General features: G+C 48.5%; 2 protein-coding genes across 2 annotated transcripts; one reads left to right on the top strand and one right to left on the bottom strand.

Annotated features, from left to right (window-relative positions):
- Positions 1-27: 27 nt before the first annotated feature.
- Positions 28-2,937, top strand: ABHD15 (abhydrolase domain containing 15). Its single transcript, XM_080382179.1, has 2 exons — positions 28-1,088; positions 2,144-2,937. Exons 1-2 carry the CDS (start codon positions 31-33, stop codon positions 2,619-2,621), a joined length of 1,536 nt encoding a protein of 511 aa, XP_080238305.1. The 5' UTR covers positions 28-30; the 3' UTR covers positions 2,622-2,937.
- LOC308061756 (serine/threonine-protein kinase TAO1) lies at positions 2,690-27,622 on the bottom strand. Its single transcript, XM_080382163.1, has 9 exons — positions 27,172-27,622; positions 25,821-25,955; positions 25,011-25,247; positions 24,102-24,230; positions 22,277-22,480; positions 21,540-21,779; positions 17,583-17,795; positions 16,314-16,496; positions 2,690-11,987 (listed from the first exon to the last, which is right to left on the bottom strand). The coding sequence occupies exons 1-9, from the start codon at positions 27,304-27,306 to the stop codon at positions 11,526-11,528; spliced, it is 1,938 nt and encodes a 645-aa protein (XP_080238289.1). The 5' UTR covers positions 27,307-27,622; the 3' UTR covers positions 2,690-11,525.
- Positions 27,623-27,677: the final 55 nt, after the last annotated feature.

Below are 27,677 nucleotides of genomic sequence, written 5' to 3'. Positions count from 1 at the left end.
GGTGATGGGGGGTCCTGCCCACCCTGGGGCATGGCTGAAGGGGATTCGCTGCCCCCCCCCAGCACCAGGCAGGGCTCGGCCACGTGTCCCTCCCGTTTCACCCAGTCCCCTTGGCCCTGGCTGACGGCCAGTTACGCCATCCCTGGCACAGCCCCACCGCTTGCCCAGCCCCGGGGCAGGGCCTTCCCTGCACGGCCCCGCCATCACCCGCCGAGCACCGACCGACCGACAGGGCTGCTGGCCGGGCCTCCCGCCACCTCCATGGTGTCCCTCGAGGGTTTGGTGGCCGTGGCCGCGGTGCTCACCGGCCTGGCTCTCCTGGCTGGGCGCCTTTGGGCAGGGAGGCTGGCGGAGCCCAGAGGCTGGAGAGAGGAGGAGGAAGAGGGGGTCTCCTTCATCACCGAGGACGGCTCGGGGCGCTGCCGGCTGCTGTGCAAGCCCTCGGCGCTGGCCCAGCACCTGGTACGGAGCTTGGGGCGCTCAGCGGCATTGTGGGGGGGCCACTGGCCGTGGCCGCGCTGGCCGCGGCTCCAGATGCTGCAGCAGCTCCTGCAGCCGCCCTCGCCGGTGCCGGCGGTGGCCCGGGAGCTCCTGCAGCTGCCTGACACGGGGCTGGTGGCCCTGGACTGGCTGGTGGGGCCATGGGGGGTGACAGGTGGCGGCGGGGGGGGCCCCAGCCCGGTGCTGCTGCTCATCCCCAACGCCACCGGCAAGGTGACGGGGGGGCTGCTGCAGCTGGGGTTGCGGGCGCTGGAGCGGGGCTTCATCCCCGTCATCTTCAACCGCCGGGGCCACAACGGCTGCCCCCTCACCACCCCCCGGCTCCAGCCCTTCGGGGACCCCGGGGACCTGCGGGAGGCAGTGACCTACCTGCGCTGCCGGCACCCCACGGCCTCGCTGCTGGCCGTCAGCGAGGGCTCGGGCTCGGGGCTGCTGCTCGCCTACCTGGGGGAGCGCGGCTCCTCCAGCCACCTGGCCGCCGCCGCCTGCCTCTCCCCCGTCTTCCGTGGCCGGGACTGGTTTGAGGCCGGGATGCCCTGGCTCTACGAGTGGCCGCTGCTCCTGCACCTCAAGCAAGGACTCAGCAGGTCAGTGGGGTCCTTGGGGGAGCTGGGGAGGGGGTACCCCGGGAGCCCCTTGGCCATCCCTGGGGGGAGGGGGGCTGCATGCAATGGGTGCTGTTGCCGGCACCTGGAGCCCCAGCATGATGGGAGAGATGCTGAGAGCAGCAAAACGCGCTGGTTAATGAACACCTGCCTGCAGCCGGCTGCCACTGGACCAGCTTGGCCACCATGCGCTCCCCGCCCCGGCTGGCACTGGGGCAGCATCTCGGGGGTCCCCAGCTGGGCGCTGCCACCTCGGTGCAGCAGTGCTGCGTGGGTTCAAAAGCCCCTGTGGTGCACTGATGGGGGGGCTGAGTGGGGCTGGCCACCCCCAGCACTGCTGCTTGTTCTTGAGTCTCTGCCCTGTGGGGCACAGACCCATGGCTGGGCGGGGGGCTGCGCAGCTGCCACCCCCATCCCTGGGTTCTGGGTCTGTGTTGCCCAACACAGCTGCACTGGGGCCGGCCGAGCCAGGCTGGGCCAGGAGATAAACTGCCCTGTGCCAGAGCCTTGGGGAAGCAGCAGCTCCCGGGTGGTGCTGATACCTGGGGGGTGGGTGGGGGGGCAAAGGAGGGCTTAAAAATGCAAGTAACCCCCAAACTTTGGGGCAAACGGGTGCCAGGTTATGCTTCAGCAAAACCAGGGTGGGTGCATCCAGGCAGAGCCTTTACTGCAGGGATGGGGAATTGCTGGGAGGTGTCTGTTGGTGGGGGTTGGTTGGGCAGCAGGGTGGTCCCCCCCCCCCTTTCCCACTCCCCACTGCAAACCCTGCTGTCGCAGACCCAGCACAGCGTGCTGGCTGCCTCCCGTTGCCATTGCCATGGCACTGGGCTCGTGCTGGCTGTGCTGTGGGGACCCCCCCCATCAAGGGGCTGGGACAAGCCCCCCCAGACCAGCTCCAGGCAGGGCAGGGGGAGCTCAGCAGCCACCCCCGGGCCCCGTGTGCTGGGCCACGGCCAGAGCACAGCCCCCAGCCACTTCGTGTTGGGCCACAAGCCAGCAGCAGCCCCCGGCCCACGGCAGCCCCCCCATCCCCGCAGGTACGCGGGGTCCCTGGCCGAGGCGCTGGACGTGGACAGGGTGCTGGGCAGCCGCTCGCTGCGGGAGCTGGAGGAAGCCCTCTTCTGCCGGACCAAGAGCCGCCCCACCAGCTGGGAGGCTTACTGGGAGCGCAACGAGCCCCTGCGCGACGCCGACGAGGCCGCTGTGCCGGTGCTGTGCCTCTGCAGCACCGACGACCCCGTCCGCGGCCCCCCGGCCCGCAGCCTGCCCCTCGAGCTCTTCCGCAGCAGCCCCTACTTCTTCCTGCTGCTGACCCCGCGCGGGGGGCACTGCGGCTTCCCCCGGGGGGACCCCGGCCGCTGCTGGGGCCACGAGGCCGTCCTGGAGTATTTCAGGGCCATGGGCGAGTTTCTGCGGGCAGAGGAGCGGAGGAAGGGGCTGCTGCGGTCCCGCAGGTTGGGGGGGCCCACCGGCGAGCCCCCCGTCTTCACCTGGCAGAGGTCCTACACCCGGTAGCAGCGGGGCGGGGGTCCCCGTGCCAGGGGTGGGGGAGTGGGGGCTCAGAAAGGCAGACAGACACTCCGTGTACTAAAATTACTTTATTACAGTTGATTTTTTTTTTTTTAACATTTCCTTTGCTATGATACAAAGGATACTTACAAACAAAATATTACATATGACCTTATTTTTTCTCTTCTCTTATTTTCTGACAACTTGGTAACAGCTTTAAATGCACAATCTATACAATTAATACAGGTTATATATGAGCTATAATGTATGTTGAACCAGAAGAATACCAGAATACTGACAATATACTGTACATTAAGCCTTACCAGTTAGTGCTCGTGGCATTTTCTACAAGAAGGAAAACGCACACCTGTAGATTCACTCATACCAGCTGGTGCTACCAGACACAGAAGCAGAAAGGAGTTTAATTCCCCTAGTTAAATCCTTCGTGGCCCATCACCGTGGTGCTGGGCCTGGAAACCTCAGACCAGTGTTCATAGTAAAACAGCAGATATGTGTGTGGGTTTTTTTCTAACTAATGCTCTGTGGCACAAACCGGCGTGGCCGGGTGCCTTCCCCCGGCGCTGGAGCAGCCGGGCTTTGCTAGACCTGGATGATGCCCCAGAGCAGAGAGCCACGGCGCTGCGGCCGGGCGCTGGGCGAGCTCTTGTTGGTGAGCCGGACCTCCGTACGGAGGGGGAGAGGAGGAGGAGGAGGAGAGGAAAAGCAGCAACAGCTTTGCTGTCAGCAGTAGGCAGCTCTGGGCTTTGTGCAGGTGAGCAGGCAGGCGCCAAGCAGGGCAGAGCGCGGCAGGGCACGGTGCTCCCCGGCACGGCTCGGCCCTGGCACACGGAGCTTGCGCCCGGCGAAGCCTCGGTGGGCTCGGAGCTGCCTCGTGGTTACCCGCTCGCCGGGAAAGGTTCGCTTTTGTTTCGCAGCCAAAGCTAGAGTTGTGTGGCTACAGGTGTGCACTTCCCCTCCTCCCGCCGTGGCCTAGTCGGACTGATAAGGTTACATTTTTCTTTTATTTTTGTTTTTTTTCTTTTTAAAGCAACCAGCAACTGAAGCGTTTTCAGTTGACTGGAAAAAGACCTGGCGTTTGCACAGAAGCTGCAAATGGAAAATAGCCGTCCCCTCCTCCCACCCGCTGCATCCCAGCCCAGAAAAATCCCAAACTGTTGGTGGAAGGTAAAAACAACAAAAAAACCCCAACAACAAACCAGGGGTGGAGGAGAGGAAGGGGAAGGGGGAACAGGTTGGAAAACACCAGATTTGAGTTAACATTTCCTTGACTTCACAAAATGCTTGTGCAAAAAGAAACAAAACAAAACCCCCAAACAAAACAAAACCCAAACCCAGAAACATGCTGGAAATAATGAAAACGAATGGAAAGTAATATATAAAATTAAAAATATAAATAGGATGTCTGGCTGACTGGTAGAAGAATAGGTCATTTAGGTTACAAAAAGGAATATACATTCAAGAGGCTCTGAACCCAGTGGGGTAACTGATGTTAAACTTGTGTTAATAGTTAGGCTAGAATTCTCAAGTTTGTCTTTAAAATCTCCACAATACAAGCAAGCTATTTTTAAAAAATATACACTATACACACCTCACACAGCTTCTCCTATCCGTATTACACACGTTACGCTACCCTCCCATCCACTAAAGCGGGGGGGGGGGGTCCCGCAGCAAAGGTAGGCGGGGGGGGGGGTCCCCCCCTTCCCGACCCGCGGTGTCGGTGGGGCAGCGATGGCTGCAGAGCCCCAGGCAGGTCGCTTGGCCCTCCGCGTCTTACCAGAACCTTCCTCAAGCATTTTTACAAGTCACCAAAGGGCTGTAGCCTTTTATGTTATACACACTTCACTTTGTAACGTTAATTATTTACATCAGGGCTGCCCCCCATCTTTTAGCTGTTTCTAGGCAGGTAAAAAAAAACGTTCCTGTTCCAAGCAAGCAGGGGGAAGAGCTGCGGGGGGGTTAGGAGGGAAGAAAAGCTGAAGAAAGGAAGCGGGTGGTTTGCTTGCCAGAAGCCAAACCAGTACGCGCACGTATGCCTCTCCTCTGATCCTTGCATCCTTACAAGCTCCCGTCCCCTACGACCTCCAGGACACCCCGACCCGGAGAGCACAGCCTCACCGGCGCTCAAACTCCTTTGCTCACAGCTTCCCGGGACACTCAGCAAAGCTATACTCGACTTGCAGACTCGCCTCTGCCACAAGACAAGGAGCGCAGAGCCTGACTTCATTCCTCAGAAGCGCCGGGGAGCCCACCCCTCTCATAGCAGCAGGTCTTGCGGCACAAGCCAGCCGCAGCGGGGCAGGGACCCCCAGACCCCCGCATCGCACCCACAGACGGGCCCTTGGCGGCGGCCAGTGGCTGCGGTCAGGCTCTGCTGGAGCTGTGCAAAAGCAGTGGCGACGTACTTCAGCTCCTTAACAACCCTGCGCTGATTCCTAAACTCTGCTGAGCTCAGAGTTGCCATAGAAATGCGTGATCCTGGCACTAAAAGCAGGCAACGATCTTAAATGGAAGTATTTCCCCCCCCCCCGCCCCCCCCCCCCCATTTTTTTTTTTTTTTCCTCCAGTAGGTTTAGATGATCTCGGGTTTATGACAAAAGCAGTCAGAAAGGGGAAACCAGATAATTTCTAAAGAGGTTGAAAAATGGAGTCATAAGCCGGTATTAAACTGCAGCAAAGAACCCGAACTCAGTTCCCATTGAGTTCAGCTCCAGCTAAAAGCTCGAAGCCACCGCTCCGTCCCTCGCACTTGCGCACCGTACAGCACATGACACCGAAGGGAAGAAGATTCCACGCAGCCAAGACGGAAAACCCAGCTGAAGGCTGGAAGCCGGAGGCTGCTGCCCCCCAGCCCTCCTGCCCCCTCGGCTGCTGCTCTGCCTCCCCAGCTTGCAATATTTAAGCACAATTCCTTACAGCATCACTCAGACAAGTCTCGGGGATTAGACGCATGCTGAACTACGACTGGCGGTTGCAGTAGCTTTTTGCTAGCTGGCACATACTGTATCTATAAATTTTAGTACAAAAACTTAAAAAATACAGAAACTAGGTCAATTTGTTAACTACATATTTACAGATAATTACAATTCTTTTCACTCACAATAATTAAACTAATTGTCAGTGAAAATTCAAACTGTGCATGTTCTGAGGTACCCGTACTCAAGGGTGGGGAGCGGGGCAGGGGACCGGAGGGGCGAGGTGGAGGGGAAGATCCCCCCCAGGTTTGTTCACATCCATGGGGGCAATGCTCAGCCCTCCTGGTTACTCATTCCTGGACTCAGTGTGTGCACTCAGAGAAAGCAAGGAGAGAGGGAACTGATGGTGGTTGTTTTTTTTTTCCCCTAAGACGTGGCTTTGGGATGTTTTGAAGATGCCAGGTAGGTGCAAAGCCAACGGTCACGTACCAAACTGCCTTCCTCCTCCCGCAGAGGAGCCTTCAGGTGAAGTGCAAGTATTGAGACCCACAGCTCAGTGGTTAAGGTGCTTGTTTGCCGGCAAATCCGATTTACTAAGTCCCTCTCTAGCTGACAAAGGTCTCTCCTTCCCCAGGGGAAGGGGGCAGGGCAGGGACGCAGCAGGCAGCATCAGGGCCCCAGCTGGCTGAACCCCCTTGTGCAACAGCAACCAGGGTTATCTGCTGCCATCGTTCCCTGGTGGGGTGATGTTTACTATAGCCACTAGATATATCAGCTTTTTTTTTTTTTTTTTTTTTTTATTTGGCTGTAAACAGCTACCCACAACCCTCTAAAGCACCTCACATGTATTTCTCAACAGACTCCAGCTCAATCAACTCATAGAAGTGCAAACTGAAACACAGCAGAGGGACACCGACTGGCATCCCCGTCTGGGCATCCACCAGTCCTCCAGCCTGGGCACGTGGCTCCGGGCTCGCTGCCGGCCAGCGCCGGGGTGGGAGAGTCCCATGGGCAGGAGCACAGCGAAAGACAACGCTGTTCCTTGTGAAAGGGTAAGGATGTCCCAACCAAACCCAAGCCTCTCCTACAACACTTGCAAGAGACATTCCAAAAGGGACAAGGGAGAAAATTACCTCCGAATTCTCCGGTAGCACAAAGAAGAGGGCCCGTGTTGGCATGCTGCTGAGCTGGCTGGGCTGCCCCGGGGGGTAAATACTGCAGCTGGATGAACATGTGGGACTTGACACATGCGAGAACCACTTATCCCCCAAACTGCCAGATGTCTCACTAAGATGGGGTCTGTAGAGGACAAAGCAGAAGGTCAGAAGGGTCTTCACAACTCGAGGAACTTGTGGGCATCCAGCATGGCAACACACCCCTCTAGGATGAGAAAGACCAGGGCAAGATTTGCTAGAAACACCGAGCAGGCACCCGGGAGAAGAACAAGGCTGTTCTCTGCTTACTGGGCTCAAGTAACAAACCACACGTGCCCAGGCAGAATAAAGAACGGACCAGAACTGCCTGCGTGTTTACGTATGTATGTACAGGTTGTACACACACACGCACGTATTTTAGATCTTCCAATTTAGCTTCCCTTTTGATCCTCCATATAACCTGCTCTAATTAGACACACACAAAGGTAGACAGTGTTCAGAGTTAGCGGCGGCCTGAACTCAGGAATGCCAAAAGCCAGTGCCGGCGCAGCATGCCAAGACCGTGCCGGGCTTGTGATCTTTTGTGGCGAGACGCAGCTGGGGACTCTGAGCTCAGCCCGCTGAGCACTTCACCGGCCCACTCACCGCCTCCCCAGCAGATCGGTACATTGCCTCAACTGCTTTCCTATCACTATACCATCTTGTTTTCTTCTCTGCCGTCTTCTGACTTTCTGGTACCCTCTGGGAGCTCTCTCCTCTCCTTTACAGCACACCCGTAGCAGCTATCCTACCCCTCCTGCGCCCCAGAAAAAGCAAGCTACAATTAGAGCAGGGCAGTAGTTAAGCGAGGGCTTTTGACTGCGTTCAGCCCTGGCACGGCATGTGCAGATGTACGCGCCCTCGCCCCAGAGAGCCCTGCTGCGGGGGTTGCTTTTGCTCACGAACAGGAGTGCTAAAGAACAGCAGAACTGAAGTGCCCTGACAGAAATGCACAGCAGGAGGTGTGTGTGCACATATACCCACACACACCGTACATACAGAGTATATAAATATATACAAATGAGATACCATATATATATCCAGAGAGATGTGCGTATTCAACAGGAGTAATGGTAGACAGTGGTACAATACAATTTATTGCCTCTCAAGAAATGGCACGTAAGCAGGGTCAAGGGGGCCGGGCAGCCTGACGTGCAAGGTGTCCTTTTTCCCCTTGGAGGGGGTTAATAAACAGCATCATCCCAGGATCAACCAGGGTGCACCCCGTGCAGGTTACAGCTAGTGTGCAACGCACGTTCTTCTGGAGTGGGAGGGCTGGGTGGGACACAGAGCGATGCCAGCCTGGCCCTGAGCCAGGCGAGGAACGGCTGCGGGGAATTTTCTGAGGAAAGCTTGGGATCATACCACCTCTAGTTCTTCAACCCCTTTGAAGCTCACAGGCTTGGAATGCATGCAGGTGAAACAGAGCCGTGGCCTCCATTTCAGCGCTGCATCCGAGGAAGAAAGCACGTAACGTTCAGCGTGGAAGGGAGCGGTGGCTGCTGACTCCCTGGGGCCACGGCAAAAGAAAAACATGGTCCCTTTCACTGATTTTAACTAACTAAAAATCGAAAGAAAGACAAATCAGAAGGAGGTGAAAATGCTGGCTCCTCTGTTTTTTTCATCTCTGAGCTAAACTACATCAGAACTTTAGGTCTTTGCAAAGGGGAGAGAAAAATAACCACAGAAGAGATTTCAGAGGCCGAGCTGGCGATTTGAAAACACTGCAACAGAGTTTGCAAAGTAGTCCACACAGAAGAGCTTCCCCAGTGTTAAATACGAACATAAAAGATGTAAGAGAACACCTTTGCTGAGGTACCGGAGTAGTTTCCACAATTTACAGATTACAGTTATTTTTAAAACCAAAGTTAGGGCATGACTGCAACGAGTGCAATATGGACTAATCGGTCTTACTTTTGAGTAATTGGTCTTACTTTTAAAAATAAAGAGTTTGCAAACTGATTCAGAGAGTGTTTGCATCTCTCTAGCGTAGAGTCGGTCGTGCATCTCAGAAATACACCTGAGACAGGTTAAAATTCTCAACACCAGGGGCCTCCTCACAGACCCCCAAGGCACACCAAGCCTGACCCTGAGTCCCTCTGGCTACGGCTGCGTAATGGGGTGCTTTCTCTCGAGATCAGGCTCCTCTGGGACAGCTTTCCTTCCCCCACGTACACACAGGGACACACACATTTAGACCAGTTGATCTGAATCAGTTTTTGCAAACTATTTTAATTAAAATATTAACTTGTTGGAATAGTCCAGGTCTGCACATGATATACATGTAAAAATGGTTACTACACAATTCTTTTTGAATACAAAAAAAGCCAATATGGGATAGCCATCATTTGGATTCAGCATTCAGTCATGCTTGACATTACACAAAGAGATGGGTTGAGAGAATTCTGTTGAAGTAGCTCAATTTAAGCCAGAGACTTTGACCAAATTCAAACCATAACAGAAGCAAAAGAATGAACGCACTGAACTTGCAGGTATAGCCTGTCCCCGCAGTCGCTGCTGCTGTTTGTGATAGAGGAGCTGAACTTCAAAACACTGTGTTAGCACCATGCTCTGGGCACACCCTCCACACTCACATGGTAAATCCCAACACAATTTTGGCCTTTCATTTCATTTTTGTCTTTCTTTCTAACCCCAGGAATACAGGTACCTTTCCTAAAATGAGTTTCGCTGCATTTCAACAACACTGCAATGCAAAAGAATGACCCCAAAACATCCAATTCCACATAAAAACATAACAGAGGAAAGGACAGGACAATTCACAGTGACCACTTGCCCCAGGGGCAACCAGAATCACCTCCACGGGACCACCGCCTCACCCCAGGCTTCTGTCAACTGTTAGTACTACAAAGCTCCTTACTAAGGGGCTGCTCAAACGTATTTTGGTAGTTTCCACCTTCGATTAGAGTGATATGCTACGTCAAGATGCTAGAAATCCCAGTTGGATTCACCGGATACTGGCAGAGAGATAAGGATTGGGAGTGGATGTTAATTTAGCTAACGAAAGAACGTCGCCCTGTTGAGAGTACTGAACAGCAGCGAGACACTAGAGTATTTACTATATAAATATGTCACATGGACAAACACATTCGGAAAACCTTGCTTTTGAGCCCTATAAACATATTAAAGGCAAATCCTAGAGTTAGCAGCTAGTGTTTTCTTCAAGATGATTAGTGTGCAAGGAAAAACATTTACAAAGAACCCTGGCTGGTCAGTCCCCAAGACGGAAAATCTTTGCCTCAAGCCAAACTTCATCTGCCTGCTCTTCCCTCAGCCCCACAGTGCCGGCTGACCCAGACCACCCTGGCAGCGGCACAAGAGCACGGGGGCATCTCCAGTTCCCAGCACTAAGGGATGACACGATGCCACAAAGCAATTCGGTTAATGAGACTCCCTGACCCCTTCATCACCGTATGGATTTCACAACCTCCTTTGCTTCCTTTCAGTAGTACAGCAGCTCCAACGAGCCTCTGGAAGTAGTGCCTTCTCGCATGGTGTGATATGCTGCCAAAATATCACAGCATCTCAAGGGACTGTAAAAGTTGTGAAGTATTGCAGCAACGAAAATAATAAAAAAGAGCCTCACATGCAGCAAGATCTACAGTGGTGATGTGGGTTAGTCATCAGCTGGGAAAGTCATTGGCTCAGCTCCTCCTGGTACACTGTGGCAACTAAACATTTAAACAGTTGGCTACACTCTACATGTAAACAGGAAATTGCAACAAGCCAAAAAGGTAATAAATTGGTGGATGTAGTGTAATAATGAAAAACCTGATCAATGGCATTTTGTGACTATGGCATCCTTCAAAATACCTCTGGCATTTGAGACTGATTGGCTAGAAGTCTAAACATTTCTGAATGGAGCAAAAAGAACTACGCTGGGCTCCAAGAATCATTCTGATGCTTAGCTAAAATGAGATGTCACAGTATTAGCTTTACAAGTGCATTACTTATGCTCCTCTGCCCAACCTCATCTGAGCTACCAGCAGCACAGTCAGGGAGTGCCAAAGCAGGAATACAACTTCCAACATTTCTAGCCTGTTCCCTCCAGACAGGTTTACCTACACAGTTCTCAGGAAGCTGACCAGTGCCTTCTGAGAGAACGTCACTTCATACACGACACGGAGCGGGCACTTGGGTAGAAGGGCCCTGCTGAGCTACCTGGTGTCTCTTGGCCTCTCTTCTCACCCTTTTTCCTCACCTACAAGTCTTTGAAAATGCCTCTTGGCAGAGGCAATACCCTAGAAATGTATCCAATTTAACGACAAATAAAAATGGAACAGAAGATCCAGCTGTTCCTCCCTGGATGTTGGCTTAAAGGCAGCTCGCCTGGTTTTTGCAGGGTGGCAGTTCGAAATTTATGGACATGGGAGGAGGTCTCCATTCTCCCTCAGACTTCCTATGGATGGCGTGATGAGGGCAGTCTGAGGCTCTTCTGTCCTGTCAGTGTGATGACCACCAGCCAACTCTTCTGACTAACTGCATATATTTCTCAGATGCCCTCCCAAGACCCCTCCAAAAAGTAAAAAACAACAACGAAAAAAAAAACCCAAAAAACCACCCCCCCAAACCCTGCAGCCAAATACTATGACATCCCAGTTAGTAAACACAAAACGTAATGCTTTACAAAATGAGTACAATATTCCATGTGCACCCAGCTTCCACACGTCAGCACCGCACTGAGGAGGCTGCTGGGCTGGTGTCTGTAGGCAGTTTCTGTTGGCAGACAGCTCCAGTGGAATTGCCACCCTCAGTTATTGTTTAAGTTATGTATAAGACATGTGTGAACCATTGGATATTTGTGAAGTAACACTTGTGCTCCTGCTCATGCCCTGTTCCGTCCGTCCCCCAGAAGCTGTCCGCCTCAGAGCCTGGGGGCTGTTGCGGACCCCTATAGCACTACTTCGAGGTACCCCCTGCATGGGCCCCGAGGGGTGACCCCATGGCTGGGGTCCACCTTGCATTGGATGGCCCCAAGCTTGTGGTGGGCCACCCATGGGATGACCCCAGTGAGGTCCTGCACCCCCAGTAGGATTGTGGGACCAGCCAGAAGCTCCCGGGTAGCTGTGGCTGAACGCCTCGGGGGAGAGATTAGAAAGAACCATATTACTAAAACCTAGCCTCATGCTTTCTGAGTCAAAGGCTTCGATCTCGCGAGCTTGACGCTCCAGCAGGCTTCGTATCCGTTCGGTACGCTCATTCTGCAACGCCAGCATCTCCTCCTCAATCTAGGAAGGAAAAAAGAAGAGACAGTCTGTAGCAGCAGGACTCCTTCACAGGCACGGCCTCAAGTCTCTGCAGGACTTGTAACAGCAAGCTAACGAGGAACCTTCTCCCCGTGTTTCCACACGAGACTGGATCTAGATCACATGTCCACTGACATGCAATTTGTTCTGAACACCAAAGGGCAAGTCCCACAAACCTGCACACGTCAAAGCATGGTGAATACCAGTTGGAGCGTCTCGTTCCCTGGGGAATACAAAAGTTTTGGGGATGCAAATCCAACGTTTGCACCGATACGAACAGCTTGACATAGATTAATCTTTTAAGAAGCAACAAAGTCTACAGCTTCCATAAAAGCCTACCAGGAAAGCACCTTCAGATACAGCCAAGCACAGTGCCTATGCAGTCAAAATACCTGCCAACACAGCTTAATGTGACCTGACCTTTGCTGTTTGTAGCTGAATCTGAGCATGATGACTCCTATTTCCTCCAGGATTCAATGTATGAGCCCACATTCAGTTTCCTCTCCCATGTTCACTGGCCAGATTTTCTTAGCTCATATTTATCACTTCCTATCTACCCTCTTTCTAAATTGGTTTCTCGTATTTCATTACCCTGATACTTTCTCCGGGGTGTGTGGCTCAAGAAAGTAGGCAGTGATGTTTGAATTGTGTGGCAGATTATTAGCTAGATGAGATGCAAGCTGGCAACTCCCATTTCTTCCCTGTAACACTGTTCCAAATTGGTTTCCAACGGTACTTCGGCAGGGGCACTGGGATCAGCTCTGGAAGTACAGAAAACATGGGGCTATGGCCTCCTGACACCCATCAGGTAGGGATGAAAGCCTTTCTTATTGAAATCTTTGCAGTCAGGTGGAGAACCAAAGAATCGCTCCATTACCTTTGTGCCAGCACTGAAAAAGCCACTTTTGGCCTGGATGAAAAAGACCAAATGGGTAAATAGCAGCAGCCAAGACTTTTTAGCATAGCTCACTGGCATCTCCCCTGCTGTCGGGAGCAACGTGGCCAAGAGGTGTTATCTTGGTGTGCTGAAGGTACTGGGCAGAATGTTGTAAGCACCCTCTTGCCTTAGTCAGGCAATATGCAAAATGATTTCATCTGGAATTTAGGAAACAATCTGCTCCAGTGCAAGTCATCTCCTGACCCATTTGAGACTTTCAGAAACTGCCTTACCTACTTGTCTGTGTCTTAGCACTAGCTGAGTGACACTGACTCTCTCCATAGAGCAGCCTTGCTCACTCCTGCTGAAAGCCACGCAGCAGCCACCTAGCTTGGATAAGACAGAAGGGGAAGAATGTGCCTCCTCTAACATCACCCCTTCAAAACGCTCCACTTGTTTTTTCCAGTCCTGCTGTCTAACCAGAATCCTCCCTTTACAATGTCTTCAGCATGTCCAGCTGCTCAGAGTTTTCAGTCTTTGTGCCAGCAGAACACACAAAACTTGGTACAACCGAACTTCACAGAAAGGCATGCCTAACACGCTGCGTTCAAATGACATCACTTCGAAACGACCCCAGGATGCAGGACTCTGAAGATGAGGTGTCTGAGGCATGTGGGAAGGAAATGAGTAAATCTGAAGTCTTTTAAAGACACTCTTGGGACATGCTCATTACTGGTGCAACACAAACAACACAGCATCAGGGTATAGCTTGTACAGTGCCTCACTCGCTGGCGCTTACAGGCTGCACGCTGACGGGGCTGGCTGCTCCCTCCTTAGCCTAAGTCAGACATGTATCCTCTGGTGAGTTACTATGGTGATGGGCACCGTCAAAAATAAAGAGCACTGTGCTGAGAAGGAAGGAGAGTCCTATGCACACACTAACTTCTGGAATCTGGTTTATTATTGAACACCGGGGACTGACTTTGCCACAGGCTATGTATATATTTGTGCACATAAATTCAGACATTCATCTTGTGCACATACCTGCCCTTCCTCTGGCTGCCAGTTTCAGTTAGCATGTGCAAGCAAATACCAGGTGACATTGCTGAGCGACCCACACCAGCATACTTGCAACTCTCAATTCTTACAAAAGTCTTACAAAATCACAACACAATTCTTACAAAACCAGAGTAACGCCTCTCCTCCCAAAAACCACCCTTGCAAAAGAAGGATGCATCTACTTTTGCACCCACTTTCCCTTGAGCCGCTGCTAACTGACTGTAACCCCAACAAGAAACAGCGTGTCACTGTTAGTCCATGACTTTGTGACTTGTAATGTGCTAGGACTGCATGTATCACTAAATAAACCTACAGAAGTTAGAACAGTAAGAAACTGGGTGATGCTTCAAGGCAACACAGGGACACAAACACACAAAATACTATGCTATATCTTATTTTTATTGGTTTTTTCCTCTCTATGAAGCAGCACTGCTAAGCTTCCTATCACCATTACTGACACCAAATGTTTCATAGGGACTTTCTACGCACACCACACTTCAATCTTGGCCCACAATGAAAGCCATCATCACAGGCTGATGTGTGTTTCCTTCAGTCACTGGCCTCACTTCCACAGTTTTGACCGACCACTACATGCAGTGCAACACACGCTGCTCCCACAGACGAGGAGCCGTGCCCAGCAGCAGGCTGAGGGTGCCATGCTGCTTCCCACAGCAGATGGTGCCGCCAGAGGGCAATGCACACCCAGCGTCAACAACCCAACGGCAGGGCTGTACGGGAGCTGTCCTCTTCTGGAGGGGACCAAAATAACTAGCGATGGGGTCTAAAGACAGCTATTCCACATGCGAGCGCCACACGGGAACTCCGTTTTCACGAATTCAGTTACTTGCAGAGATTCAGGTGTATTTGCAGGAGCCCAAAGCACAGCAGGAGCGTACTGCCGCCTTGGAGATGCTTCCTCCTGACGGTGAGGTGGAACAGTTTTAGGCCGATGGGGGCCCTCTAATCAGCCCAGCACCCATCCATCCACCCGCTTGCCTCTGGGAGAAGTGTAAAAGAACCTCGAGGCCACAGAGTAATTGCCCCAATTTAACAATCGCCAATCAGCAAAGTTGGGAACCGTTGCATGAATGGTGATGGCTGGCACCCACAGGGCAAATCAAAGGGGAAAAAATTTGCAGGAGGAAGGCTGATTGTGTATTTCCTTTCACCAACTGGGGCATTACCCTTCCCCTGGTTTGTATAGGCCACTCATCCCTTTATGCACCTGACAGAATCACAGAATCATTTAGGTTGGGAAAGACCTTTAAGATCATTGAGTCCAACAATGACCCCAGCACTGCCAAGCCCACCACTAAACCACGTCCCCAAGTGTCACATCCACATGTCTTTTAAATAGTTCCTGGGACGGTGACTCCACCACTTTCCTGGGCAGCCTGTCCCAGTGCTTGACAACCCTTTCGATGAAGACATTTTTCTTAATATTGAATCCAAACCTCCCCTGGCTGTTTCCTCTTATCCTATCACTTGTTACTTGGGAGAAGAGACTGACCCCCTACTCGCTACAGCCCCCTTGCAGGTAGTTGTAGAGAGCAAGGTCTCCCCTGAGCCTCCTTTTCTCCAGGATAAACAATCCCAGCTCCCTCAGCCGCTCCTCCTAAGACTTGTGCTCTAGTCCCTTCACCAGGTTCGTTGCCCTTGTCTGGACACACTCCAGCACCTCCATGTCTGGCACTGCACAGAAAAGCACACTTCAACCAGGAGTACCTTAATACACATAGCCAATTACAAGCTGAAATCTAGGGAGCAGCATGTCACCCATGCCTGTGGGTCTGGCTACTTCAGTTCGCTTAGGGAAATGCTGCAGACAGCAGCATTTCTGTAATAAGCGTAATTTTATAGGGAAAAAAAAAGCCTGGTCTCCACAGATTTGACAAACGGAACAGATCTGCAGTAAAATAGTGTTACCATGAAACACAGGGTCTCAGATACATTTTACCTTTAGCCCCCTCCCCAAAGATACCCAACAGTGATACTATGCAAATTCCAAAAGCACACCCCTCCTCCAGCTTTAGGCTGTTACTGTCTGTCCTGTAATGAGCTGGGGAAGCTAATCTGCAGCTCAGAGACAGAAAGAACAGTTCACTTTCCCTTCTGCCCAGAGAGGCATGACTCCCTCTGGCACGCTTCAAGCAGCTCTAACCCAGCCAGAAGCTGCTCACATAGGACAGCTGAGCTGGCAGAAAGTTTAGCCTATGTGTCACTGAGCTATCATCCCAGCGAGGCAAATACCCAAATGATTGTGTTACTATATACAGCAAGGTAAAAGCAATTTCTCTCTCTATTGGTAAGTACAGTGCAATTTAAGATCTGAGATATGGAGCGTGCTAATGATGCTCACGTGCCCATTTTACCTTCTGCTCAAGGAGGGCCCGGCGGAGGGATACCCTCTGTTCAAGATCACGCAGCTCCCGATCATGCTGGGCTTCTGCCTGCATCTTGATTTTACTCTGATATGCATTCAGCAGCTCCAATTCTTGCTGCAGCTGCATCTTCAAAACCTGGCACTCTGCTTCCTGTGCTTCATCCAAACGCAGCTGGGAAAGAGAGACAATAGAGACATTTCACTATGGGGCAACCACTCATGACAATCCGGGGGAGGACTGCGGGGAAGGGGAGAGAATGGGATGGGACTTTGTTTTCTTAGCAATACAATTGGTCTCTATTGTACTTCGTTTCACTGAACAGAGAACCTATAGTGACAAAGACTGGTGACAGTGAGCCCACAGCACTGATGCAAGTGATGCTGATGAGCAGTGGTGCCTCAGGAACCACGATCCATACTGCAGAGACCAGACTGCTGGAGGTGCTAACATCCACAGCTCTCCTTTTGCCAGAGGCAAAGAGAAGATCTCTTGCTCTGTTCAACTGGATTAACCAATTACCTGTATGCAGGAGACTTACGTCCATATCCCTGTCAATGTAGGACTTCAGGCAAAAAAATATAACGACATAAATCTAAAAGCAGTATGATACTCAGCTTTTAACGTGCCCAAATATAAATTAAGCCAGCTACCCTGCCTCAGAGCATCAAATTTGTACAGAGCGACGTTAGCAGGATGCGATATGCAAGAAGTGCAAAGAAAACTGCACATTCGGCTGTAGCAAGGAAAGCATTGCTCAAGTGGTCATTCCTTAAAGAAGGAACCTCTTCAAGAAGGAATCACAGAACTTTCATAACACTTTTACCATTATTTCAGATTTACAGTCTAAACCCTGGACCCCTGCATGACTCAATGAGCATCTTCCACCAGTGGGACATGCTTTGGTTGGTATCATTGACAAATCAAAACCTAAATGACTTAAGACAGCAAGCTGCACATTTTTCAACGATGCTTTAACAGGGATGTTTATATTGTCAAACTTCATGGAAAAGCAGTCTTCTGGCCACACAGATGCATCACTTTGGATCTCTGCAACAGCAGCTTCAACTTCAACCTGCCTGAAGGGGGGTAATACCGCTTTCCTCTGCATTTGAATGCTGCTTTTTAAATACAGAGGAATGACTGTGCAGGGTATGGCACGTGCAGCAAGGAAGCAGGCTGCTGTCAGGATACAGATTGGTTAAAATGCAAACATCCCTATGTGGCTGAGGAACCCTGGGTCCCTTGGAGGCGACTCACAGCTTGTGTAGAGAGCATTTCATTAATGCTGTGATCATACTGCTCAGCCAGGATAGCCAGCTTCCGGGTCTGCTCCTCCTTGAGCCGTTTGAGGACAGCTTTATGTTCACTCTTTGGCGTGGTCTCCAGCAGATGGTTTCTCAGTGCTTTGTACTGTCTGGTTTGGATCTTGCATGTATCCTGAAACTGCTTCTTTATCTGGAGTTCTTTTGACTGGAAAGATGGAGGGGACACAAACAAAGAAAAAACCAGCATGTTTCAAATGAGAGAAATATCCATTCAAATGGATATTTAGGATTACATTAAGGATATGAGTTCAAGAATCCACAAATGTATATTAACATCTACAGTGCAAGGAGGGAAGCAAAATACACAAGAGGCAGTGACTATTGCTGCAGCTGCTTTGACACTGCTACTGTGCGAAACAATTACAATACAGATACTTTTATAACAAAGCTCCAGCCTAAATACAGCTGTCTCTGCACAAAAAGACTCACATTTGTCACTGGACTGGATCCAGTCCTGGGTGTTGCTTTTCAAGAAAAGTTCTTGAAGGACAGGGCTAATATTTATTAGCACCAAAAGCCATACTTACACATCACTGTGTTTGTATGGTACATATATATGAATAGCACTTAATGTTATGAAAAGAAGCAGATCTGGTGCATGGGAAGGGACAGGGAAAAACAGCAACACTTCTTCCATTGAGGGTTTGATGAAGATAAGATGTATTCTAATCATTGATATTAAGAACCTGCTTTTCATAAAGATACTAAAAAATGGCTGGGAAAGATCAGATGCTTGAAAATGTACACCACAAGCAACATTAGTATTGTGCCAGCCTAGCAAACAAAACAATTCCCCAACCCCAATGGAAGCTTACTGGAGACTTTCCCTTTGCGCTTCCTAGCATCTCTGTATCATTTAAAGACCTAACATTGTAATCGCCCGCAGAAGTGGGAGATATCAATCCTGGAAAATGTATCTGGATCCGATTTTTCTGCGTGGCCTTGAGGAAATTAATTATTTTTTTCTTTCACTTGCCTTACCTGCCTCCAGAGCACTTGTGAGGGTTATCTGCTAAGTGTTTTAAGACACTGAAAAGGAGGGTGTTCTGGAGTTCCCTGTATCTTTCTACAGAAGGGCTGGCAGGGATTCCTCTAACTAAGCAAAACTCAGGAGTGATGAGTGATGGTGGTTAACTGACAGTCAAGTTCACCATGGTAAGAAAAAACAAACAAACAAAAAAATCCCGAAACCACTAAAACCTCACATCAGGGCAGTCAGTATACGCTCTGGGCCATCCCCACTGTCAGCCACCATAGTCAAATCCTGTAACACTGAGGTCAGAAACAGAGCATGAGAGCAGACTCCAATCCCTTGAATAAGCTGGAAGAGCTCCGGGATCTGAACCAGCAAGGCAGATATATGTGCATATCTCCCGCCAGATCCCCCACTGCCTGCTCCTGGCACTAATTCAAGGCTCAGCAGGGTGGCTGGTAAGTGCAGCACTTGTAGCTACCTGGGAAGATGCAGTGGGATCAGACAATATATCCAGACCAATTTAGATATCAGCATGCTTTGCTGCATAAACCAACAATTCCACTTTGCTAACCTGATGCAGAAAACGGGACAAAGATGGGTTTCATTCAAACCAAAACATGTATCACAGAGAGGAATACATCACTTTTACCCTTTCTACATTTACAGGAAGTTATTTCCCTCCAGGAAACCTTTAAGGTTGTTTCTCCCTGCCCTTAAGGGAAGTGTCAGCAGGTTACAAATTCCCGTCAGGGACCCGGTCACAGCAAAACACCAGCAACCTATTTTGCCCTCACTTTCTGTGAAGCCTTGCTTGGACACCAGACTCTGTTTACAGGCTTCCAATCCAAAGGCTTTAACAACAGGAAACAGAAGGGAGGGGTAAGATTTCCAGTCAGGCTTCTGACAAGATCATTTTGACCTAGTATTGTGAAATACCAGCAAAAGGGTATTTGCATCACAATTAACACACTCGAAATAATAACAGAGCAGTTTTCACTGAAGGGTGAATTCTAGTTATCGGTCCTTCTGGTGCTGTAATAGCAGCAACAGACACTGACCGTTAAAAACCTGCTTTCAGGACAAAGGACCTCACTAAATAACAAAGGGAAAGCCTGAAACATGTGCCCTTGAGGGAAAATGTTGCTGGAGAGAGAAATTGAACAAATAGTCAAATTATCTATTCAATTAAGAATACTTGCCTGTATTAGTCAGAAGCAAGAGAAGGAGTTAATACCAGGCAACAGCCTCAATAAATAGGCAATTGTGCTACAAACTGAACGGTTGTCCACAGGCTCCATTATTAGCACTGTGTGTACGCAAAGGTGCTGGATTGACAGCTCAAGCCTGAAAATCCTTCACTAATCGCAGAACAGCCATGCAAAGCGAAGTGCAAGCTTTCCACGCTCCCTGCAAAACGCTCCAGCCCTGTCCTCACTGGAAAAGGGAAGGGGTTGAAGAGCCTGCAGAGGTGAGAGGGCAGCCAAGCCCCTGCCGCCCAGAGAGCCTGCAGATCCTGCTGTCCCAACTTGCAGCCAGGGAACGAGAACGGACATGCTGCCCACTCGTGTTTGCACAGCTTCACCTTGGGGAGGCAGAACTCATTCATGCTAATCTCAGAAGGATCAACCTAATACAGCTGCTTCAGTTTTATTCAGCTCAGAGTGCAGCGCAGCTTCCCTGTGAAGTCATCAGCTATTTATACACTATATCCTTGGAGATTCTCAACAGCGATCAGATGGTCCCTTGTTCTCACAAGCTAGGTTTTCACTATTTAATATTATTCTAATATTGACAAATCAGGTTTGGTTTTGGGGTTTTTTGCTGAAGTTCTGTTTTCAAGTTGGTTATTTTCTCTTGAAGAAGATAACATGCAGGTGGTGAAAACTAAGTCAGATGGGAAATATCACAAAGAGGAAAGACCTAGAACAACAAAGAAACCCCATGCTCAGTATGCCATACACTCATTTTGTTACTGGCACAGCTGAACACTGGGTGGAGAGAAGAAGTCTGCCTCCTCAAAGGAAATGTACCAGGCAGCTTTGTGAAAGGCCTTATACTCCCTTCTCAGACACTTCAGAATAAACCACTGAACTTCTTTGGATGAAGCGAAGGCTTACAATGAAAACACTAAGAGCCTCAATTACAGAGGCCCTATAGTTCTGGTCAGCCACCGCAGCTACAAGGGCAGCATGAGAAACCCATGAGAGCACAACACAGCAAAGGTCAGTGCTAGGAGCTTCCTGAGGACACTGCAGCTGGCTGGTGTCTCTCTCTCTCACCCCCCGACCTGCAGGCATACCAGCCTCACTATAAAAACAATAACAAGGTGAATTAGCCAAGACCAACAGTGCAGTTCATTTTGATGCACACAGCAACAAAAAGCTTTTTTTTTTTTTTTGGAGGGGTGGGGGAAGGGGGCAGGGGGAAGTGTGTTTTTAAATGACACTGCTTCATTACAGCAAAAATTAGATTTTGTTCTTGTGTATGGGGGAGAAGAGGATCAGAAAACAGCGTAGGAGGAAGAGGGGGGGAAAAAAGGGCACTGCAAAGATTAAATGCATTTTAAATGGCCACAAAAAGGAAGGCACACTGCTGAGAACAATGGCTTTTCAAATAAAACGAGGGAATAGTGCTGCTGTGGCCTGCCTACAATACACTGCAACACCAACCACCATTACTATGGTTCATGCATATGGTGCTTACAGGGCCGCAGTTGCATCCCAGCAGTTACACAATGTGACAAATACGTTGCTTTTTAATAAAGGTATATTATGGAATGAGACAGCTCTTCAAATCAATGAGCTTCAAAAAATCTTGGACCTGCATACACTGGAAATGAGAACCGAGCTGTAATGTACCACTTCTCCACCACCACCAGCAGCTCACTCCCAGAGCTCCTACATCACTTAGTACCTTCAGGCTCTTGGGCTGCTGCCGGACCTCCATGACGTGCTTACGCCTCAGCTCCCGCTCCCGGCGCTTGTTGTATTCCAGCTGGTTGGTGAGCTCGGTCTGGTGTTGGAGTCGGATCAGCTCACAGCGCATCTTCTGGATGGTACTCAGATGGCGGAACTCCAGCTCCTGCATGGACTCGTGCTGACGCAGCAGCATGGCATGCTCCAGGTCCTTCTGTGTCTGCCTTTTGTTTAACTCCTAACAGGAGGACAGAGGGAATTATTAGATTCTTTGTACTTACTTGGATTTCCGTTCACAACGTGACATTTCACTTTGTTCACAAGGGCATTTCTCTCTCTTCAAGGCATCTGAGGACAAAGCACATTGCTTCTACGTCTTATCAGAAGCAGACAGCACAGCCACTGGTCATTTTTCCTTCCTCATTTCACTACTTCCTGTTCTAGATGCTCAACAGGATTCACAGTAAGCATTTTCTGGAAAGGACTGTAACTGTTGTGTCTGTTGACTTTTTGGATCTAACAAGTCTCCCACAATAGGGCACTAATCTGAACATTTGATCCTGCATGATCCCCTAAATGCCACAGGGATTACCAGACGGTGTTGCAAAACATATCAAACCATTTTACCAAAAAACTTTAGATGTGGTAATAGAGATTCGAGCTGGACTGTAGGTGCTCCTGTGAGATACGTTTCACACAGGTGGTTCCAGGTCTCATCTCTGCCTATTCTCTTACCTCCCGAACCAGGTCCTGCTCCAGATTATGGCGGCCAAGGAGCATCCGTCTCTTAAAGCGGCGACACTCCAGCTCCAAGTACTGCCTTTGACGCCTCAGTAAGTTGGCTTCTTCCTCTGCCTGGAAATGCTGGATGTTCTCCTTCTGCTTGGAGAGCCACTCCTGCTTCTCCTTCTTTGGAGTGCTCTGGTTTTCATTCAGCTCCTGACAACAGCAAGGTAATTAATTGTGGAACAGTCACATTCAACTCCTTGGCTGGGAACAACTGGACAGCGCTGCCTAATAAACTACATTTCAAAGCCACCCCACCTTGTCTTCTTATGGCCGGTACCATCCCAGCCTCTGCAAAATGCATCATACCACATACCTAAGGGAACACCAGGAGACAATTCATAGTGAAGCTAAACTTGCTTAAAAAACAATATTTTTTTTTTTTGCATTGGCAGTTTTAATTGGCCAAAATACTGGTTTGTGCCCACAGTTTCCAGATGTATATATTAGCTCAAAATATAAAAATTATGGTTGGCCACTAAGAACAAAGACACTTGGAGGCCCTGCCATACTGCCTGACAAACGTTTTTACAGGCTCCCAAAGGACTGAGAGGAGGAGGAAAGCATTGTCATCCTGCTGCTCGAACAGAACTCCAGCCACATGAAGCACATTACAACATTCTTGTGTCTTGCTTGATCAGAACACATACACATTTCTATAAGTAACTCAGCAAGGCAGAGCCACTCAGTGAGATGCCGTAACTTAAAAAACCCAACATAAATAAGTTCACAGGTGAAAATTAAGGCCACAGCTTCCACATTTCTATTAAATTCAACACATAGCTTGAAGCATCTTTGGCAAAAGGCTCTGCTTGCTCGAATTGCATGCTGCAGATGCCCATACGGTAACGAGACTTGTCATGATACACTTCAACTTAAGTATGCGACAGAACTCCTCTGTACCTCATCAGTGTTTCTTGGTGCTCTGCGATCTACTGCCCACTTAGAAAAAGATTCTATGTTATTATAAAGAGCCCACGCTACTATAGTTTCTGTTAGATCTTTCTTGGCTCTGCTGCTCTTTAGCCTTTTTTTCTCCTGGGAAATGTCTATGTTTGGGAATATTCCCCTTCGGAGCAAGTTCCAAAGTTGCATCACACAAGTTGATGGTTGAGCACTAAATGGTTCTTTCAAAAAAATTATGGTGCTTACAGTTTCAGCCACTCCATGAAAAGAACCAGGAAGTTTGATTCTACAGTTTCTCTGCATTTCACAAAGGTCAAGATTTTCACTACAATACAGTGATTACTAAACTATTACACAGCTTTCTCCATTAAAATTAAATGCGTTTTACAGATAACTCCTTTAAAAAAAACACCTGCAGGTCATCTTTACTGCTCTGTATTTTTGCTGCCGCTACACAAATATCATTAAGTGATAAGAAATTCACTAACTGCTGCAGCGCACGGTCAATATCTGCAGCAACAAAGTATGAGAAAAACGCTTGTGACCTTTCTTAAACTACCTTTTCTCATTCCTTAGGACTGCCAAATTTGCATGTTTCTGGCTAAAAAATAATATTAAACAATGGAGACGTGCATACTTTCACAAGATAAGCATAGGTGCCAATATATAAATAAACTCTCTTACTCTAAGGTGAAAAATATGAAACAAATACAGTACGTACAGGGCTCTGCTCATGAAATGCAGCACTCGCTGCAATCCAGCGTAACATCTCTTGCACACAGTGGCCCTTTTATTTCTGAACGTTCACTGCTCTTGCACCGTATCGTGTGCTGTACTATGTTCACAGTTCTCATTACAGATGAGTTACCTCTTTCAGTTGCTCTTTACGGAGTTTATATTCTCTCTTCTGGGACTCCAGGAAACTGTTCAATTCTTTTTTCTGTTGGGCCTGAATATGCTGTTGAAACTTCTTTTCTTCATTGGCCATCACTTTAGCCTACAGCAAATCCAGCAGCAAATCAGTTTGAGTCCCGATGGATTACAGCTCGTGTCCCATTTCAGCCCCAAGACCTGGAACTCATGGTACAGTCACCACGATACTCACCGTGACTCTGAATAAGTGCAAGTCTCAGGAGCTTGCCCTCACTCTCTTCTCATTCCACCCCCCGCCCCCCGCCATCAACACACCCTGCAGGAGTCTTTTTCAGTGCCTCATTTCATCAGCCCTATTGTTCAGCTTGTCTGGCCTAACCAAGTCAACACCTTATGATAAACTCTATCCTTAGCCCTCCACCGAGAGGACCCACGATGAACAAAAGAATCAATAATAATTGCTGTAGGCGGCACCACTTCATTATCAATTATTTAAAAAGCATAAAACCCCCCATATCCACAAGCAACTAGATGGTGAACATTTAAGCGTAGCTGGCACACTTCTCTGCAGGCTAATCGGCCTCCGTAACACTTGACAGCAGTCAGTTACTGACAGCATATACACGGCAAAAGAAAGGAAAACCCTTACAGTATTTCTTCTGGGGTCAGTATACTAACATTTAGTATAACGCACTGTGATGAAGGACATACCTTTCCTCTAGTTACATAAACCCCTTAGTGTAAGGAGGTGATGTATTAGCCTTTTTCTAATTAGCAATTTGCTTGGCTCCTGAAAACAAGACATGTAAGAGACTACAATGTCATCTCTTCATCAGTGAGGGGAAGCGGACAATTCAATGTAATTAACAAATACAGACTGGTCTGCTAAACTGCAGTCTCCTACCTCTTTTTCCATGGCTGCTTGGTGCTTTTTAATTAGCTTTTCCATTTCTGCAGCAAAATTGTTACGCTGTGTTTCAAGATCTTTGTCCAACCTGAGGCGATGCTCATCCATCTCTGCCTTCAGTTTATTCTCTAATGCCATCAGTTGCTTCTGGTGTTGCCGCCTCATACGTTTATAGCCAGACATCTGTTCTCGGAGTTCAGAGTCTTGTTCGTGTTCCTGCATTTGCCTTGTCACCTAGGAAGATAACCACATTGGGCCAAAGTAAGTTAATGCTTCTTAATCTGCTTTTCAGCAGTCTTCAAACCACAAAAGAAAACTATTCAGTAAAGAAATATGATTTTGTTGTAAAGAAAAGCACACATCCTAATGGCAGCAGAGCAGATTAAAAAACTGAATTCTGCTGTAGAAGATAAGCTCACACGGGCTCCAGCAGAAAAACTGTACAATTGTTATAAAGCTTGTACTAAATAATGTCTTCTTAGCCCACTGCAATGAGGGTGCATATATACACACACAAATATGTATGATATGCAGACAAAAATAAAAGCCAGCTTATTATTATAAATGGTTTCCTATATTTTACTAGGCATACTGGTTTTGAACAATATCTTACATACACAAATTGCATTCACCCAGGTGTCACATGTAAGCTTTTATTAACTTACATTGAACTATTTCAGTGATAGTATCTCAATGAGGCCAGCTCATATTTCGATGAAATCCTAAAAGCTCTAAGTAGTTTCACGGAGCTCTGTTCAAAGGCATCCCTTCCCATACAACTTCATCAAAATAAAAACCTTAACATACCAGCGATGCTGTGCGTATAGTAGCAAAGTGCTCTCGGTTCCGATAATGAGACTTGTGGCGAGATACTTGGGGAGGAGACTGGGGTTCTGATGCCCTTGTTCGAGGATCTGATTCCTCTCTGTAGTTTTCTTCCTCCTTATCAGCAAATATTAACACGAGAGAAGAGAATCTGCGTTACTAAAGATTTTTTTGTCTAGTTCGAAAAACATTTAAAAGGAAGAACAAAAAATTTTACATTCGTCAGCCTCAAAAGATCCTCCTGTCAAAAAGGTGGATGAAGGAATATACTGCAATTAGAGCTCTGATCTAGAATCTTTACTTTTGGAAATTTCATTGTGCATTTTTATTACCAAGAGGAAAATTACTAATTAAAGCTGAAAATGAGAAAAATAAATGGAAAACTGAAAACAGTTAAACTGTTTACTTCAACAAAACATAAAAGCTATAAAGTAGATGATATCAAATCTGGAAGACAAAAACATCTTTGTAACTCTGAAAGACAGAGGAAGATTTTCATTACACCCACTACAGAAACACCTCAAAGCAAATTTTAAAATTTGTCATGGTGCACTCCACATTCTTATTTTGAGTTTGTCATTCATCACAGAGCGATCAGTACTTAGATATGATATACTAATTAACTCCCCGAGGAAATACCTGTGTCTTTGTTGCATATCTGGGCAAAGAACAAAACACTGGAACCACACCTATCATTAGCTAGGGAAACGCTACTGCTTTGAGAAAACATGAGATAACCCCTCCACAGCAGGAGCAGCGTGGTTCAGAGGGACGCTCCCCAGTTTATCCTTCATCGTGCAGAGGTAAAGCAGGGCAAGCGGCTTCACAGCTTGTCATGGCCAAAGTGCTGCTGCATTTCTGTTTCCATGCATCTTTGTTCGTTAACCAGATATTAAGTGCTGGGAAGCTGGGCACTTCAGGAACATATTTCAGCCCCTACTGTGGGTCCTGTGTTTAAGAATTCACTAACTAGGAGGTAAACAGGGGGAACTCTCACATCCTTTTGTCCCATGAAGCAGTGCTCTGCAAATTAAGAGCATCCACTAAATAAACCTGTTCACAACGTGACATTCCAATTCCTCACAGTAAAGCAAACTGCTCTGCTTTTGAAACAATTAAATCAGGAAAATAATTTTTAGTGAATGAATGAAAATAGATGATTTTTACAGCAACCTTCCAAAGTTTCCAGCACACGTTAATGTATTTGGGGCACAGTATTAGAACCTGTGGATAATGACTTAAGACAGGAAGCACTCGGCTTTTTGTCATCGTGCCAACCAAATCCTCTCCCATTTACACCTTCAACGTTATCCAGTAGAAATCCAATGCTTACCGGCTTTAAATGAATGACAGAGCTATTTGACATCACGGTGTGGTCCCCCTCCATCATATCCAGCTCGCTCTTATCATCTGAGGCATCTGGAAGACTGTTAACACTACTACTTTGGCTACTGGCACTGATAGACATACTAGGAATGGACTGATTACTTCCGACACTATTCACTGTTCCTGTCCTGCCGACACCATGATCTTGCTCCTAGGAGAAAGGAATTATTAAGAAAATCCAAATCCACCACAGTTGTATCTGTAGACGTTACCAAATGAAATGCTCATTCCATTCCTTTCTCAAGTCATCTACCTTCCACGTCATGGCAGTTCCCACCCTCCGGGCACTGCCATGAAATATTTCTCTTGTGGGATGCTGGGGAGAGGAAGAATCAGCCTTGTCATGATTAACTTGGCTGATGTCAGATTCTTTTCAACAGGAAGCCTGTTAACAAGCTGAACTCTATCATGTATCAGCAACAGCACGTCACCAGAAACTCTCCTGACACCAGC

Source organism: Falco punctatus (genome assembly GCF_963210335.1).
Source record: "Falco punctatus genome assembly, chromosome: 1".
Lineage (NCBI taxonomy): Eukaryota > Metazoa > Chordata > Aves > Falconiformes > Falconidae > Falco > Falco punctatus.
Note: the sequence above shows the minus strand (reverse complement) of the source record. Positions and strands in the feature narration are given on the sequence as shown.

What these genes read in the sequence shown, in the direction of transcription:
- ABHD15 (XM_080382179.1), top strand. Translation starts at nt 31, where the DNA reads ATGGCTGAAGGGGATTCGCTGCCCCCCCCCAGCACCAGGCAGGGCTCG. An exon ending in CTCAAGCAAGGACTCAGCAG is followed by an intron (nt 1,089 to 2,143) that starts GTCAGTGGGGTC and finishes CCATCCCCGCAG; the next exon opens with GTACGCGGGGTCCCTGGCCG.
- LOC308061756 (XM_080382163.1), bottom strand. Translation starts at nt 27,306, where the DNA reads ATGTCTATCAGTGCCAGTAGCCAAAGTAGTAGTGTTAACAGTCTTCCA. An exon ending in GTAAAGAGCAACTGAAAGAG is followed by an intron (nt 22,481 to 24,101) that starts GTAACTCATCTG and finishes TGCTGTTGTCAG; the next exon opens with GAGCTGAATGAAAACCAGAG. An exon ending in GGGCCCTCCTTGAGCAGAAG is followed by an intron (nt 11,988 to 16,313) that starts GTAAAATGGGCA and finishes TTTCCTTCCTAG; the next exon opens with ATTGAGGAGGAGATGCTGGC.